We start from the raw sequence: 19,130 nt of genomic DNA, 5'->3' as shown, positions 1-19,130 counted from the left end.
GTTGGTACATCGGGGAGGTTCTTGAATCTGGGGACATGGAGTAATGGTATTTTGTACCCTCTGGATATAATTTGAAGCACCCAGTGGTCTGTCATGATGGACTCCCATGCCGCTAGGTGCTCCGAGAAGCGCCCCCCCGACTGCCTCCAGAGTGGAGCAGCTGGGCAACCCTTCAGGGCTGCTGCATGGGCCGTTCAGAGAAAGGTTCTCTGGACCCAAAGATTCTCGGAGCCCCTCTGCCCCTGGGGCGGCGTCCTCCCTGTCCTCCTCTGCCACAGAAGGACTGGTTGTCCGGAGCGGGTTGGGAATGTTGCGATTTCTGGAACCACATCTTCTTCTGACCCTTTTGGTTCTTCGAAAAGGACCGCTGGGGAGCAGAGAAGCGGACTCTGACGGCAGACAATGTCTTCCTGTCTTTCTCACTCTGGACAAGTGTCTCGCGAACCGTTTTGCCAAACATGGCAGAACCATCAAAAGGGGCGTTCGCAAAAGACGCTTTAAAAGGCTCCGCAAAGTCACAATGACAGAGCCAGGCCTGACGTCTCATGACTAGGCCTGCTCCGCTAGCCCTAGTGGCTCCCTCGGTGGCGTGGGACAACAGCCGCATAGAGGTATTTGAAATTGATCTCAGAGTGGCCATTCGGGTGGAGTACAATTGTTTGTCCTCCACTGAATGGACTCGGGGGGGAGGCAGTGTATTCTTTGATAAGATCCCGCTGCATCCTGATGACATGTGCCATATAGTTCAGAGACCTTACCGAGAAGGTCGCTGAACTAAAAACTCGCTTCCCTAAGCAGTCCATCGAGCGGGACTCCTTGCTCGGTGGATGGACTGAGGGGCTCTCCTGAGCTAGTTCCCTCTTCGTGGCTGCTGCCATCAACATGGCATCTACGGGGGGACCCTTGCTCCAGTGCGACCGGTCTGAGGGGGGACTTAGTATTCTGTCCGGGCGTTTTGGTATTGGCTCCACGGTGTCCATATCCTTCCACGCCCTGGTGGTAATAAGGTCCACCAAGGGGTCGGCCGGAGGGAACACCCAAGAGGTAGATGGGCCTGCTTCGAATGCCTCCAGAAACACGGACTCGTCGGAGGAAGACTTGGGGTCAGACCACCCACCTCTGATCCCCAGCATCTCCATGATGTCTCCAAAGGAGACATCCTCAGGGGGTGATCTTGGGGAGCCTTCCACTTCCTCCAAGTCCGTGTCCTCAGTTAAGGACTCAGGGGAGTCCACGTGCCTCCTCTTGCACTTATGCTTGCGGGGCACTTCCTCGGGGGGGGGGGGGGCTGTCCGAGGAGGCCTCGCCAGCAACATCCTATTCCAATGGAACCATCTGAGACATTGAAGCAGGCTGTGGCCCAGCACAGAGGGAGTGCAGGGTGGAGCCGAGACAAGGGCTGGGGGTCCGGATGCTCTCAACAGAGCCCTCTCCACAACATCGAAAGCCGAGGGGGAACCACTCTCTCTGGGCTCCGAGAGTCGGCTCCCACTCGGATCCAATGAAAGGATCGGAACCGGCACCAAGACCATCGGATCCGAAGGACCAGTGCGCTCTGACCTGGACGGAGCCGAAGGCACACTGAATCCCTCGGATCCAAAGCTCGGGCCATGGCTCCGAGAGGTCGGATCCGACAGGCTCGAGGGCAGGGTCAGATCCGAAGTACCAAGTACTGTCGGCGCCGACCCACCCCCGGCTCCAACTCTGCTCGGCTCCAAATGCTCCGAAATCAGATAGCGGGTCAGAGAAGGAGCAATAGGATGGAAAAAAGGTGTTGAGCTCCCCCCCGAAGGGGGGGAGTCAAGAGCACTCCCATCTGCAGCTGGGCCTGGATGAACCTTCGCATCATCCAGTCCAAGTCTGCATCGGACATACTGAAAGTCAATCTCAAAGAGGTCACCGAGGCAGGCCTGGAATGCCACCTTGATGACCTCGATCGGGCCTCCTCCTCCTCAGGCCCTGGGGAGAAACAAGGGGATCGGAGCCAAGGAGGAGGAGACCTAGAAGCAGTGGAGGCAGAAGCCCGCTTAGCTGGTGGGGCCGAAGCAGAGGCCTCGGCCCGCCGCTTGTGGTGCTTCTCCCTCGATTTCTCCCTCCTGGCCTCCCTGTCCTCCGGCGCTTTAGCGGGAGTTTGAGTCCCGACCGAAGGAAGGGGGCAGGAATGGCAGCAACCACAGCCTGTGGTGGAGCCACGGGAGCAGCGGAGGCTGGAGCCGAGTCCGGGGGTAAAAGTCCCGCCAAGGCCAGCTTCGACCTCCGCTCTTTCAGTGCCCTGGGGTTGAACGCTGCACAAATGGTACAGCCTGAGGTGAGGTGTTCAACCCCAAGGCACTGAACGCACCAAGTGTGGCCATCAGCCGGGGAGAGCTTAGGGACACACTCGGTACATTTAGAAAAAATGGCTTTTGGGGCCTCAGCCATACTTAAAAGAAAAAGTAGTGTTACACACACACACACAGGCCCCAAAACACAACACACACACACACACACACACTCTCTAACGACCAGCGAAGGGAGGGAAAAAACTACTTAAAAGAAAAATATTTTTACACTACAGGGAACCTAACACTTACACACTTTATATTTTTGTGAAAAAAGAAGAAAGTTGACAGAAAAATCACACTTAACTGACAATTACTAGTTGAGCTCACAGGAATCCAGCTATCCACAAGCGCGGCAAACTAGATCTGGGGTCATGGAGGGTTAGCAGGGGATTATGGGTGAGGGGAGGAGCTAGGAGCTCGGATCCATTAGCTTGAAACAAGTTGCCGGCTCGGATCCGATATCGGATCCAAGACCCACAGGTTGCTGACAAATGAACTCCCTACTTCAGATTCATTGTTTCCAGGCTGTGACAATGTTGACTCCATAAGCTTTTTAGGTACCATTGAAGTTTCCTCATATGCAGTCTTGCATATGGAATTAGAAGAATGCAGGAAGCCATGAACCTCAAGGCCTGCAGAATTTGTCTTGCAGATAACTGGGGTTTTGTGGCCACTTATTTGAAGAAAGTCATCAATTGGATTTGTTTGTCTGGCGTGAGGTAAGCCATCTGGGCAGTTGTATTCAAGCTTGCACCCAGGAATGTAATTTTTTGAGAGGGTACCAGTTTGGGATTTCTTTTCGTTTATGGTGTACCCTAGGCAAGTTAGAAGCCTTTTTACAAATGCCAGATGCTGTAGAAGAGTGTCCTTGTTTTCTGCCTGAATTAGGCAGTCGTCCAGATAAGGATAAATTTGAACATTTCTTTGTCTGCAAAATGCAATTACTGGTGCCAGGCACTTTGTGAAGACCCTGGGCACAGTAGATAAGCCAAAGGGCAGTGCAGAGAACTGGTAATGCAAATAGCCTGCCTTGAAGCGGCGGTATCTTCTGCAAGATTCCCTGATTGGGATATGCAGGCAAGCCTCTTTTAAGTCTAGAGTTACCAACCAGGCATCCTTGCCTAGCATAGGCAGTAACTGTTGTAGAGTCAGCATCTTGAATTTTGGAATGTCCAGGAAAGTATTTAGAATGGATAAGTCCAGAATTGGATGCCATGATTTGTCTTTTCTGGGTACCAGGAAAAGTCTTGAATAAAAACCTTGTCCTTTTTCCTTTTCTGGTACTGGTTAAATAGCCCCCATATCCATGAGGGACATAACTTGTTTCTGGGCCTCTGCCCACTGATTTGGAGGCAGATCTGGCCATCCGTTTGGAATTGGCAACATGTGGAAATGAAATCTGTATCCCCGGGATATTATATTTAAAACCCACTTGTCCTGGTAATTAGATGCCAATTGTGTGCATGAAGTGCTAGTTTTCCCCCCAAAGGGGCTGCCAAAAGATGTGCTTGGAAATGGCAGAGGAAAGTCATTGAGACTGTTTACCATAGGAGGGTGCCTTGCTACTTCCAGATATGGAGGTGGAGGCACCCCATTGTTTTGTTCTGTAAGTTCCTTGTGACTGAAACCTGGAGCCTTTGGAGTGTCTGGGTTTGATCTGAGCAGCTCCGGTGGGTACTGGAAAGGACCAGTTCTTAGTAGGCCAGTGCCTACTGAACCTGGGTAGCTGCACTTGTAGGAAATATTTTACAGTTTGCATAGATTTAGCTTTGTCTTCCATCTTTTTTAAAGCCTCTTCTGCCTTATTACCAAATAGACTGTCATGTTGTAAAGGAGCATCCAACAATTTTGCTTTAACACGATCAGGCAGATTTTGCTCCTTGAGCCAAGCATGCCTTCTTATCACAGATCCAGTTACAGCGGCCCTGCAAGAGGCCTCCAAGGAATCAAAACCACATTGCAAAGTATGCTTTCCAACTTGTTCAGCTAAATACAATAAATCCTGTAACTCTTTATTTTCCACACAGTCAGAAATCAACATAATTTTTTATTTAAGTAAGCCCATGACATGCTGCTGATATTTAAGCATATGAAACTGACAGTTTAAAGCCCTGATCGCCAGGGTTGCAGACGTGTAAACCTTCTTACCCCATCTATCTAGCGCCCTGGAGTCTCTATCAGAAGGGGTAGGATTTTTAGCAGTAGAAGCCTTAACACCGTTGGGACCCTGGGAAATTGTTTCAGGATCAGCAGTAGGGTTTTTAAAAAGAAATTTGTGGTAGTCAGGAACCCAGTAATATCTGTCTGGCTTACTAGGAGCCGGAGGCAGGGAATCAGGAGCCATGCTGGATTCTGAAAAAAACATCATCAACAATGTCTAGAACTGGAGGTATAGCCAAAGGCCTATGCTGAGGAAGAAGAAGGAAATCCCTAAGCCTCTTTATGGATTCTGAAAAATCCTGACTCTCCCAATGAAAATGTTCCCTTAAGGTATGCAAGGTTTCTCCAAAAGAAAAATCCTCAGGAGGAGAAGCAGAGGGGATGGATTCTTCTGCATCAGAGTCCTCATAAGGTGGAATAGATAATTCCTGATCAGAAGAGGAATCAGAAGAAATGGAAACCTGATCTGAAGATTCATAATCAGTGTCTTGCCTAGGCCTCTTAGCAGGAGGGGGTTGGGAACCCCTGATCAAGGTTATTAAATTTTGATCATTTGTTTTTTAGGCATAGGGGCCTGAGCACATGGCCCATGTATCGGGTTTTTTTAGACATAGAAGTTGGTTTTGGTCTTGTTTTTTAGGGTGGCATCGGTTTAATATACAGATCTTTAGGTCTGAAAACACCCTCAGAAGCTGGTCCCTCCTCAGCGGCTCCGGACCTATCTAAGGGAGAGACATCCGAAGTGTCTCATAGCATACCAGACTCCGAATGGATCTCAGTACAGGCCTGTGAATCAAAAGTAGTGGGTATCAGGGGCTGCGAAAGCGCCTCACTGGGTACCGATGAACTGGCGACTGGCTTAGGAGAAGCTTCGTTGTCAGTTTTGGATCTCGACGGTCTGTCTCTGTCTTTTTCTTTGCGTTTTTTGTGAATTCCAGTAGTCAGATTGCTAATCGACGACATTTCTGGATAGTTAAATCTTGAGCCAAAATATTTCGATGCAAAAATATACCGACGCTTAATAGTGCGTTGGTTAAATTTAGCACAAAACCGACAGCAAGGCATGTTGTGGTCAGGGCCTAGGCAAGGAATACAGTACAAATGAAAATCCTTATGAGGTATTTGCTTCCCGCAAGTAATACAATTATTAACTTTTACTGACATCGGTACAGAGCAAGAAAGTTTACCCAACGGAGTACTTAGCTTTAGGTTGAAGACTTCGGTTCTGAAGCTCGAAAATGAAAATCTCAGGAGTCGGCCGACCGGCACTTGCGAACTGCTTCTGCTTCGGGCACCGTGCAGCAAGAAAGAATGATGAAAATGGCATCGGCTGCATGTTTTATACCCCTGATGACCTGACGTCATGGAAGAAGGGACAGCAACCGACGCAGGACCCAAGACTTTGTTATTCATGCTGACTGAGGGCAACCTGCCAGCAGATTATCCAAATGTAATGACTGCAACAGTGAAACACGAAGAACATCCAAAACCCCCCATTAAGACACATAGTCACATCAGCTGGTTCTAAAACTCAACCATTGGCTATGTATGTTGATCGCAAATTGAAGGCATTTATGGCTTATATCCCCAAATATTAATTGAGTCATGAGATTTTTTTTTACAGAAAATAGGAAAGCTGGAGTTTAATGTTGATTTTTATTTCGTAACTGTAGATGTAAGGGACCTATTTTCCGTTATCCCACAGGAATTGGGGTTAAAATGGTTTGAAGAAATGAAAAAAGTATGGAATTGGTACTAAAAAATAATTTCATTTATTTTGAGGGGGAGTATTACCATCAACTTGATGGGGTAGCTATGGGTTCATCATTCACTTCAATAATTGCCAATATAGTAATGTTATACTGGGAAACAAATTTGATGTGCAGAGCTGTAGTAAATTGATTAAATTGATCAGTCACAGCATGAAGTTATGGGAAAAAGTAGTGGAAACTAGGTTAAGAAGGGAGGTGATGATTAGTGATCAGCAGTATGGTTTCATGCCAAGAAAGAGCACTACAGATGTGATGTTTGCTCTGAGAGTGTTGATGGAGAAGTACAGAGAAAGTCAGAAGGAGTTGCATTGTGTCTTTGTGGACTTAGAGAAAGCATATGACAGGGTGCCTAGAGAGGAGTTGTGGTATTGTATGAGGAAGTCAGGAGTGTCAGAGAAGTATGTGAGAGGGGTACAGGATATGTACGAGGGTAGTGTGACAGCATCTGCGGTGGGAGTGATGAATGCATTTAAGGTGGAGGTGAGATTACATCAAGGATCAGCTCTGAGCCCTTTCTTATTTGCAATGGTGATGGACAGGTTGACAGACAAGATCAGACAGGAGTCCCCATGGACTATGATGTTTGCAGATGACATTGTGATCTGTAGTGAGAGTACAGAACAGGTGGAGGAGACCCTGGAGAGGTGGAGATGTGCTCTAGAGAGAAGAGGAATGAAAGTCAGCAGGACTGAGACAGAATATATGCGTGTGAATGAGAGGGAGGATAGAGGAATGGTAAGGATGCAAGGAGTAGAGGTGGCGAAGGTGGATGAGTTTAAGTACTTGGGATCAACAGTTCAGAGTAATGGTGAGTGTGGAAGAGAGATGAAGAAGAGAGTATAAGCAGGATGGAGTGGGTGGAGAAGAGTGTCAGGAGTGATTTGTGACAGATGAGTACCAGTAAGAGTGAAAGGGAAGGTCTACAAGAGGGTAGTAAGACCAGCTATGTTATATGGGTTGGAGACAGTGGCAGTGACAAAAAAGCAGGAGTCAGAGCTTGATGTGGCAGAGTTGAAGATGGTAAGACTTGCACTGGGTGTGACGAGGATGGACAGGATTAGGAATAAGTATATTAGAGGGTCAGCCCAGGTTGGAAGGTTTGGAGACAAAGCCAGAGAGGCAAGATTACGTTGGTTTGGACATGTGTTGAGGTGGGATGCAGAGTATATTGGGAAAAAAATGCTAAGGATGAAGCTGCCAGGTAACAGGAAAAGAGGAAGGCCTAAGATAAGTTTTATGGATGTGGTGAGAGAGGACATGCAGGTGGTTGGTGTGACAGAGCACGATGCAGAGGACAGGAAGAAATGGAAACAGTTGATCCGCTGTGACAACCCCCAATGGGAGCAGCTGAAGGAAGAAGAAGATACTGGGAAACAAATTTTGTATTTAGATCAGAATACTGAGAGTATATTAGGACATATTGCAGATTTTTGGATGACATATTTATAGTTTGGCAAGGCCCTTACGAGTTTATTACCCCATTTATTAATTATTTTAATGATTCTACAGAATTTTTTAAGTTTACACGAGATTAATGACCAACAAGTTTACTACTTGGATGTAAGCATCAAGAAAGACACAATTTAATAGCAAATATGTATCCTAAGTTTATAGAAAATAATGTTATTTGAATTCTTACCTTCATTATGAAAGTAGTCATCCCTCGATGCAAAAGAAAAATATTGTAAAAGGTCAGATGATTAGGGCAGCTCAGATTACATCTAATAAGGAAGATCTAATTAATGAGCTGGAATTTATTGAGAAGTTATTTTGTGGCAGAGGATATCCTGACTCGCTGGTTAAAACTACGAAAAAGGAGGTACTAACAGGTTGGGGATCCAAATATATACCCTTACTGATTATGTATACCCTCCAGTAGTTCTGTTTTTTTTGTTTATAACTCAGTAATAACACAGTGACCAAATCATGATCTTAGATTAAAGCCATGACTATTATAATTCATATAACTTCCAGTTCTGTGAATTTCTTTAGTAATGCTGATCACACTGAACTGTAATAGTATATAGGCTGATTACTAGTACCAAAAGCAGTGCTGATGCTGGTTCTTGTCACTAAAAACTATGTCATGAGGAGATCTGACAGTGTATTCAGCATCACATGCCACTACTGAACTTAAGATAGTGACAACATCAGTTCAGATGACAGAAGATATGATCAGTGTTTTGAAAGCTGTAAACTCCTGGTGTAGCACTGACCTTGCCTCCAGGAATATTTGATGGTGAAAGTAAGTCACCTGTGAAGTTTCAAATGGCTTACTGTCCAGAAATTAGAAGACTATACAATAATCCACTCAAATACTCCCTGCTTTAATATGGTGAGCTGAGGATAATGCATACCAGAAGTTTCCAAAAGAGCTTCAAGGGATCCATATTTATCTTTGATAAGATTCAAATTTCCAACAATAAATCATAGGGATGTTTTTTACCATAGTATGCGGTCCTTAAATTAAGCAGTAATTATTTTAAATTAAACAGTAATTCTTACATTAAACATTGTTGTATTACATTTGCTTGATTGCAGAAGAAAATAAGTCTGTCTAACCTGGCTTGTAAGTGTCCACCTGCCCATTTAAATACTTCAACAGATTCTTTCTTCACCATCCATTCCAGTATTCCATTCTATGGGTCAACAATACTATTTTTCTTTGAAGATGTACTTAGATCCAGAGCATACTTCTTGAATCTAAGAGTACTTTTCTGAAGAAGTACTCAGATTCAGGAACTATGCCCTTCCAGTTCAGGATAATCCTTCATATTTCCCTGGCATAATCTTTTTCATCAAAATCACATCCAAACCCACCTCTTATGGACTCAGGTAAGAACAGCTCCAGTGTTCTCTTGTTATGTTTCTTTCCTTAGATCTTTTAGGTGGTTTTCATCTGGATTCTTGGTATTGAAATAGACTGTAACCTGACATTCGAAATCCATGTTGCTCACACCATAAAAAAGGTTCACAATAAACTAGGGGTCCTATACAGAAACACATCCTTTCTGACAAAAACAGCTGAAGAAACCATCACCAGGACACACCTCATCTCTACTCACATATGCCTCCCCTATTCTAACTAATGTAAGAAAAACAGACAGCACTAAATTAGAAGCATGCTACAACAAAATTGTTAGGTTTGCCATGGATTTAACCTATAAATCTCACCATTGTATAGCCCTAAAACAATTACAATGGCTTGAATTTCCCCATCTCCTAGTGTACAACCTGTTAACTCAAACTCACAAATACTACACAACCCTGATAAAACTCCAGCCCTAAATAGTATACTCAAACCATACACTATTAAAAGAGTTCTATGCTCCAACAACAAACAACTACTAAAAGTCCAAAAAGCCTCTCACTCTGCAGGTGAATCCCTATACTCCACTTATACAGCAAAAGCATAGAATTCCCTTCCCAATAGCCTTACAAGTACAACCTCCATATCTCCATTTAAAAACTTACTTAAAACACACCTCATTAGTAAATGGCTATGCCTATGCTCTACAACAAGAGACCAAGTGACAGAAATGACCCAAAGACATATAATAATCCAGTAGTCCCTTCAGTAATGTAAACCTACAAAGAAAGTGCATACTTCTGTTACCTGCAGTACTGAATTTACCTGTAATTCTCCTACAGTACTGAATTTACTTTTCAAGCCTTTTAAGAAGCATTGTATACCCTCATACTTATCTTAAATATACAATGCACATGTTTATCTTATTCAACAACTGTAAACATATCTTAATGTATTTTATGATAATATCTGTTTATAATGGTGTTGTAAGCCTATTTCAACAAATGTGTTTCATGTCTGAATGTATCCTATGCTAATGTCTGTTCATATGTTGTTCTAAGACTTTATATAACTGTAGAGCTTTTCTCCCTGGGCCTCTGCTGAAAAAGGACTACTAGTCCAGTCAGACTTTCTCAATTATCAAATGTAAAATAAAATAATAAATAAAATAATTCTTCCAAGCAGTCTAATGCCCCTTTTCCTGTATAGTCTCTAAAACTGTGCACAGTTTAAGGTGTAACTGGACAAAGGCCCTACAGAGTGAAAGCATTACTTCTTTATTTTAAGGTGTTTGCATTTTACAATTTAATAAGCAAATGACATGTATATGCTTCTATAGTAACCAGCAGCCATTAAATAAAAACAAAATACCTATTAATGTATCATCTTACCTTTGAAAAGGCCAGTATGTTCTTTGCCAGCACTCCTTACACGTAACCTTCTTCTGGTACTGTTTTTCTCTGCTGATGGTTCCCGTGGGGGATGAGGTATCATGAGTTGATCTGCTTTCCCAAAGCAGGAGCAGGTTAATTAATACATTTTTTGCTAATGGCTAATGAATGCTTGACAGTCACATGATTTAGCAGTGCTTCTCTAACAAGTTATGACAATTCAAACACTAAAATGGATTCTGTATATAAATGGCAACAGGCAAAAGGTTTAACTTTTCACTTTTCTTCATTATAAAAACAATACAATAATTAAGCATTAGATTGGTCATGCCAACTACAGAGCAGTTTCTGTATTACTATTCTCAGATGCTATTTCTCCTAAAACAAAATAGTACTCTCTATGTAAACTCACCCTAACTGAAGCTCTCCAAGGCTGAAGTCACTGTAGCACTGTCATAACATTAGAGTTGCTCACCAGTGTAATGAAGCCTATTCAACCACTTCTTTTTCACAGTTGTCAGTTCTTCCTTCACAAGCCAGCACATGTCTAATACCATAATTAGGAGTGATATTCACATATAGTCTCCATATAAGCAGTCCTGGTTTGTGCTCAGATGAGTTCTTCTAAACAAGAAAGCTTATAGGGAAATGTGCTTGTGGAAGACAGAATATTAGTCTAAATAGGAAATATACCAAATGGACTATAAGCATGTTGTACGCAACTATGACCTACAGGGGAATGAAGGGTGGGTATCCTTACTGCTACAGAGACTTTCTCTTGAAGATCTGCTGTAGTTTTTGTTTCATTACTCACACATCTATAATGTCTGCCATAGAGAAGTATCACTGTGTGTAGCAGATTGGAATGTAATGTTTAATTTGAGATTAACTAGCTATAAATGTCACAGGCAGATCATGTATATGAGGTTAAGAAAAGGTTTATTTCATAACTAATTAGCAAATAGAGCATAACAGAACATTTGACTTGACAACGTTACAGATTACACAATCACCCCATTTGCCTTTGCTTAGGCTAACACTTAGTGATGTATAAATAGTACCATACCTGTATTGTACAGCTACTAGCTAAATACAATACGTGCACTAGATAATTTGCTGAATAAATATCTATCCATATCTCTCTCTATATATCTATATACGGTTCCCTATCAGAAGCCTGAAACACTATAAGCCTGAAAATCAAAATCCTGAAAACTATAGACTGAAAATTCAAAATCCTGAAAGCCCAAAATCCTGAAACTCAAAATGGACATTCTGACGTCATTGTGGCTTTGCTATTGTTAGCCCTGTGGTGTTGGGTCATGCGTTGGGTTCAGGTAAGTGTGCGGTTGGTTTTATGTTAGGGTTAGGGGCGGTTTAAGTGAGTTAGGGTTAGGGCGCAGGTTAGGCATGTATGCAATAGTGACAAATACTGGGGTTAGGGGCGGTTTAAGTGAGTTAGGGTTAGGGCGCGGGTCAGGTGAGTGTGCGATAGTGACGGACCTTAGGGTTAGGGTTAGGGTCAGGGTCAGTTGGTAGATATTAGTGTCTTTATAGTGACATATTAGCATTATTTGTGTTTTCAGGATTTTGAGTTTCAGGATTTTGGGCTTTCAGGATTTTGAATTTTCAGTCTATAGTTTTCAGGATTTTGATTTTCAGGCTTATAGTGTTTCAGGCTTCTGATAGGGAACCATATATACACATGCACACATACACACACACACACACACACTTCCTTTAAACTGTTTAGTCTGTCTGTTAACGTGTGCCCAACAATTTTATTTCTTGACTCTCTTAATTCCTCTGTTCAAAAGGCCTTAGGACTGAAATCCTTCATCCTCTTCATCTGTGTGAAGATCCATTGCATCTAGAGAGATAAGCCTTCACCTATCATATCAGCACTTGTGATTTCTCTTAGCATTCATTGCTGGGATCTCAAAGGTGTAGCTGACTACCTCATCATTTATTGACATTTCAATTAGACTGTGAGAATATTTACAATGACATAGTCATTCTTCCAAGGGAATTGTCACAGTCACATCCTTATCTTGGAAGAGAATGATGTATACCAGCACCACTTTAGTTTTTAAAGTGAATCCAATGATATGTGACTAAAGAAGGTTGTGCAGCATTGAAAATACTTTTCTGTCTTATGTCAAATAAAATTTCAGTTATGTTAAATCTTTCTGTTAATTTAAATGCTGCAGCCATTTATTTCTTATGACAGTTTTGTTTAGTTAACCTTCCTACCTTAACAGATTAAGTTAGTAATTTAGCTCTGCAGGTCACTTATTAGTCTCCTTAGATTCACAAATCGTCTTTATCTAACCTCCTTGCCTTAACTACATGTTTATACACTAACAACGTGGCACTAAATCATAGCATTTAGGTAAAACCCAAAGCAGTGTAGAACTCGTTGGGAGATTAATATTACAGGATCCACTGTAGCGCAGATGTGCCAAACTGTGCCATACAGCTAGACTTGGCATGCAGTGTGCATTCATTTGTAAAAACAGGGACAATAGTTCTAAAGTATGCTGCTGAAATAGTGGCAACTTTAGTGGAATATGCCATAGCAGGTCACTGATGTCTTTTTGCATTCATCACAACAAATGGCAATAAAATCGGCCAGCTATTTAGATAAAATATATTTAGTAGCAAATAGAAATGGAAGTTATGCACTTTCCATACCATAAGAGCTGTGTTGTCTTCTTCTGTGAGTCTCAACCTATGGGCTATCAGTTCCGATGCTGGCAAATCAGACTATGTCTCTAAAGCTCAAATTCCTCTCCCGTAATGCCCAATACCATCCAGTCTCCTCAGATTTAGTTTGTCCCTACCATACTGGACTCTGAAAACAAGTAATAAACAGGTCCAGCACATGAAGACTTCAAAAAGGCTCACAAAGTCTAAAGCACAAAAACCACAAAATGCCAGTTTGGAAGGGTGACGGAATGAGGGAATGTTGAGCTAGATGGAAGAAGACAACATGAATCTAGCATTATGGTAAATACACAGGCTTTCATTTTCAATTTTGTCTTTTCCTTCTGTCTCAACCTGTGTGACAAGAGTCCCCAGCCAGGCTAATGTCTACAGTGGTGAGGAAATCATTCTATGTTGCACAACTTATAAATAAAGATATGGCATCTAAGTTGAAGGAAGTCATTGTTCCACTGCATTTGGCATTCATCAGACCTATCACTGAGTACAATGCCCCTTTAGTATGTACCTAATCAGGCATATCCAACAACTGGAATGTCCACAGAGGTTCCTCATTAAAAGGATACAGGGCGTACGTAAAATGTCCTATGCAGATTGCCTCAAGGTCCTATCCCTGTATTCTGTCTCCTACAGGCATTTGAGGGGAGATCCACGCCTGGCATACAGGGCATTGTCAGACCCCACTCTGATGGACCTCCTGCATATCCATAAAACAAACAGCACCAGAATTACCAATTCTAAAGACTTGAACCTTGCCTGTGATATAAATAGGACCTGCTGGATAGATGGAGTAGTCTCTGAGATACATACCTATCTAGGGAACAGGCTCCCCATCCTTGTGAAGTAGAGTTCCTCCCTAACCCAATTCAAGTGCAACTTGGACAAGTGGATGGAAAACTGGAAATCCGTCCCTGGTTTGGCACCTATGTCTTTAATGCAAGTAGGTAACCTGTAAATGGTTCATCTGACAGGCCCATGCTTACACTTATCAAGGGTATCAGAACTTGTCAGAGATTTGAGATGCATGATTAGGCTTAAAAAGGCCCTTGTGGTTGTTAGCCTAGTAAACACCTATGAACCTATGAAGCTATGTGAGTGGTACTACGAAAGGACATTTCAGAAGATGGTGAAGTCAACTACACCTCGACTGACTGAATATCAAGTAACAAAGTTGTAAGTATTCGACCAAGTGGATGCTGAGCAGATATCATCCAATGATATGTGACTAAAGAAGGCTGCTGAGGTAGATACTGCCCATATAGAGTGACCCTTGGTTTGTATGGTAAGGACATACATTGCTGAAAAATATTTTCACAAAGATCAAAATGTGTAACATGAACTAACATAAAATTCAAACACCATAGTACTGGGAAACCACTGTAAAATATTTAAGCACTTTTGTTTATTTTACTAAGAACTTTATCAAAAGACAGCCCAATGACATTATAGACATATGATATACAGTCTGTAAGCCACCTGGACAAGGTGACATAAGACAATTCTCCTTCTCAGTTTAGCTTTGGAAAAAGGACACAAAAAGTTGGTCAGACCTCCTGATGTTCTTCATTCTATGTAAATAAAGCCTTAAATATTGGTGCAGATCCACAGATTGAAGAATATATTCCACTTTATTAGCAAAACACTGGCAAATGAATAGCCTGGTTTAAGTTAGCCTCAGAGGTAAAAATGTTGGATTCGTCTGTAAAGATGCTCTATCTTTGTGAAAAATTAGATAATGAGGTTTACATGACAATGCTTGAAGTTCTGACACTTGCTTAGTGGAAGTAACTGCAGCTGAGAATATGGTCTTCCAAGACAAACTTTAAATCTGCTGTGGCAGCAGTTTCAAAGGGAGCGCTGCATAACACCTTCAATGAAAACTTCAAATGCCCAGGAGGAACTGGATCTTTCAAAGGTGGTCTGAGAAGAAAAGTCCTATTCAAGAAAGCTTTAGACAACCTTAGGGAAGCTATAGGGAGAATGATCTTGACCAATATGAAAGTTGGAAATGGTTGCCAGCTGAACTTTGATAGTAAAGTAACTTGCTCTTGAATGAAATAAATCAACTAAAACATCCAAAGTCACATCTAAAGAAGTTGAAAAGGGAGATAAACCTTTAGAAACAGCCCACGTGCTAAAGTTGTTTTTTTTCAGTTTACTGCCATAAATCTTCCTCATGAAGACTATTGAGATGAGAAAATAATATGCACAACTCTGGAAGACAGCTTGGGATTTCTGTCCATAATAGGAAGAGGAGGAACCAAGAGATCATTTTGATGTATTTGAGATCCAGATGATGTTTGCCCAGTGGATGAGAGATTAGATCCTGAAATGGATCCAAAACCCAAGGAGGTAAATCAGGTAAGGCCACAGGAATGGTAACCAAACATCTGGGACAGAAGGGGGCTATAAGGATGACAGTTTCCTTGCACTGTGCTGCTTTCTGCAAGAGCTTCATGATCATAAGAGTAGGAGGATATGTTTACAAGAGACCTGGGGAGCAAGGATGGACTAGACCATCCTTCAGTGACTACTCCTCCTAGGGGATCAAAACAAAGAAGTTGATGCTCTTGATGTTGTGTGAGAATGCAAATAGGATGCAGCAAGGCTAGCCCTAGTGGCTGAAAATGTCTGCTACCACTGACTGCTTGAATGAACCGCTCCTGAGGCATCAGTATGCTCCAGCTTAACTTGTCTGTTAGTATGTTGGACCTGTCTGGGATATGCATGGCTATCAGAAAGCATTGGAAAGACATTCCCCATTGGCACACCCTCATGGCTTCCTGACATAGACAGTAAGATCAGGTTTCACCTTGTTTGTTGAGATGACAGATGACTGCCATTTTGTCAGCCTGGATATCACACCTTTGGGGGAAAAAGCCTGCAATGCCAGGAGGACAATCCTCCTCTCCAAAACATTGATATGTAGGTTGTCCACTAATTTTGACAAGGTATTTTTGTTGGGATTTCCTGAAGAACAACTGCTTACCTCCTCTCTGGTTGCAGGAAAAGGTTGGTTGAGGGGTGGAAGAGGGGACCCCTCTGGCAGACATTTTACCTTTATGCTTGCCTCTAGTCTGAGTGTCCTCTACCTTTGGTCCAAACAAGGTAGAACCATCAAATGGAGCAATCAAAAAAGACACCTTAAAGCAGTCTGCAAAATTGTAGAGGAGTATCCAGGCATGATGGCAAATTGCACCAGCCACAGTTTTAGATAACAAGCACATAGACACAATGGAAATTGACAGTATGGTAGCCAACTAAGTCTTCATGGACTTACAAATCTTGACTGTCATTGGGAATACTATGGACTTAGTGACCACAATTATCAAGTTCCTCTGAAGTCTACTCAGGTGTACCATGTTGTTCAGTGCAGGAAGAGCAAAGGTGACTGAAGCTTATGTGAGCTTCCAAAATCAGTCCAACACTCTGTACTTTCCACTGGAGGATGGCTAGATGTGCTCTCCACTGAGAATTTTTTTGGTGGCTGCAGCAGCTACCACAATGACATCAACCACAGGCCCTTTGCCTCAATGTGCCATGTCTGTGGGAGAACCAAGCTCTTACTGGCCTTTCTAGGGATAGATTCCACCACATCCAGTTCTCTCCATGCTGTCCTAGATATTAAATGCATCTGGCAGAGGGTACTACTCAGGCTGTGGATGGGCCTGCAACAAAAACCTCAAGAAACACAGACTTTTCTGGGGAAGGGGCTTTCATGGACCAACCTCAGCAACTCCAACTGATTGCCAAATGAGGCATCATCACAAGGAGATTTTGGGGAGCCTGCCCCCTCATTGATGTCAGTATCCTCTGACAATGATTCTTGAGTGGTACTCTAGATGACTACCCTTACACCAGTTCTTCTTGTACTCTTCTGGGGGGACAGGAGGAGATGCATAAGATGCAGAAGGGAAGCCCCTGACCTGGGGCTGATCATGGCTTTGTGGTGCAGGCTGACCCTGAGCAAGACTTTTAACAGAAGACCCAGGGAGACTGGAGGTCTGGGCTGGGATCTGACACAAAGCATTATTCCCCAATCCTTGAATGGAAAGAATCTTTTCACCAAAGTACTGAACCTAACCACTGACCTGGCTAGATCCAAGATTGAGACTGGAGCCAAGCTGTTCAAGGCTGAGGATGAGGCTCTAAGGGGCAGTGATGGCTCCTAATGCCTCTGAGTTTACCCCAACCCTGAGCCACCAGCTTGACCTCCCAGTTCCAGGATGCAGATGACTCCAAATGCATCAAGGCCATAAATAGAAGTGAAGGCAACCAATCAGTTGGCTATAATGCAGGAACCTCGCAGACAGGAGTTGGATCCAGAACCACTGGATTTAAATTACAGACCAGTGAAAGAGAAACCAGATAAGGAGTAGGAGTGCCAACTCTTTCCAACCTTGGAGTGGAGTGGGAGGGAATGATACCCTCCTCAGTCTATGCCATCAAAAAGCTCTGCATCATGGAGAGAAATACAGATAAGACAAGAAGAGACAGCAATTAGTTTAATTAGGAGTGCAGGCTGTAACAAGCTTCTTAGCATGGATAACCTTAATTTTAGGTTAGGTAATACCTTTGTGTACAGCTGTTGATTTGGGACATTTTTTCTTATCAGGGGGGTTAAACTTAATCATTTAAAGATGTAAATATTTTTGTGTGTTTTAAGTTAATAGTTTTTTGTGTGAGGTTTTTCAGTAAAAACAAAAAAGTCTTGTAAAATGTGACATGGGTTCAAATGGTGATGAGAAGAAACAACTATATAGAAGATCAACCTGTCAAGCATTAGTGGGTGCATGCAACACAAAAGCTGGAAACCGACATTTTAAAAAGCTGTCATATATAATAGGGGAATAATTTATATAACACAATCAAAAACTGTAATTCAAAATGGAAAGGGATGATGATGGAATGGGGTGAAAATTCAAGAAATAAGAGAACAGGATTTTGAATGTAGATTCCTAAGGAGAATAACACCCATACAGAATATTATATTCATAAAGTTACAGAAAGTAAATGAAGAACTAAGCCAACGTGAGAATGGAGAAAGAAGATTTTGCTGATAGAAATGACTGCAATTAGGGGTACAGTGAATAGACAAAAGGGGTTTGGAATGTATTGGAGAAAACTGGCAAAGGACTCAATGTATTGGGAGCAAATAACTAGAGAGGGAAAGGTAACAGAATGGGAAAAGGCCAATAAATTACTGCAGGCTAGAGACTGCCTTCCCTGTCAGGGACTGATATGAGTGTACAGTCAAAAAAAGGGATAGGGGAATCCTTAGTGAAAAACCTGCTCTGGTAGAGTTTTTAGTTGAATCTAGAACAGAAACTGCTGTTAAAAGAGGGATAATTAGTAAGTCATATAAAAATATTGCATGATAACTACAGGAATCAATCAGAAGAGGTTCGAAAAGATTGGGTAGCGAGACTAGATAAGCAATTCACAAGGAAATAAGAGAGGACATAATAATCGCTCCTAAGTATGTAACAAAGTCTAGACATTTTAGGATTTTTGCTTGGAAATGTTTGCATAGGTAATTTTATACCGCAAGCAGACACCAACTATTTTCCTCACGTAGATGGCAAATACTGGAGCTGTGATGGAGAAGAAAGAGGTGACTGGGAACATATATTTTTGGGAGTGTAATAAGTTGGCAGACTTCACAGATTCTGTACAGAGTATGCTGTCAGAAACATTGGGTGAGCAAATGGGTGTAAGTAAAAAAAATTATTTTGTTTGAGCTGGGATACTGTATTTGAATTGCCTAGACATGGTAAAGCCTTGAGAAATTTAATTGTGGTGGCTGCCAAAAAAGCAATTACTAGAAAATTGAAATCAAACTCTAACCCAACTGAATTTGAAGAATTGAATATTATAAGATAGATAAAAGAACTGGAAGTGGGATCTTTAGAAAAGGGTAGGAGCAAATTATGTAGAAAAATTGGAAATT

At 42.4% G+C, this 19,130-nt stretch overlaps 1 protein-coding gene across 1 annotated transcript in view; it reads right to left on the bottom strand.

Annotated features, from left to right (window-relative positions):
* CFAP20DC (CFAP20 domain containing) overlaps window positions 1–19,130 on the bottom strand; it is a 2,639,303-nt gene that overhangs the window by 1,300,456 nt on the left and 1,319,717 nt on the right. Inside the window, exon 11 of the mRNA XM_044076355.1 lies at window positions 10,457–10,567. Coding sequence (XP_043932290.1) covers window positions 10,457–10,567 — 111 coding nt within the window. The remainder of the gene's footprint in view (window positions 1–10,456; window positions 10,568–19,130) is intronic.

The sequence above is a fragment of the Protopterus annectens genome, chromosome 7.part0 (assembly GCF_019279795.1).
Source record: "Protopterus annectens isolate FY-2018-M chromosome 7.part0, PAN1.0, whole genome shotgun sequence".
In the NCBI taxonomy this organism is placed as follows: Eukaryota; Metazoa; Chordata; order Ceratodontiformes; family Protopteridae; genus Protopterus; species Protopterus annectens.
The sequence above is the reverse complement of the archived record's forward strand: the minus strand, read 5'-3'. Positions and strand labels throughout refer to the sequence as shown.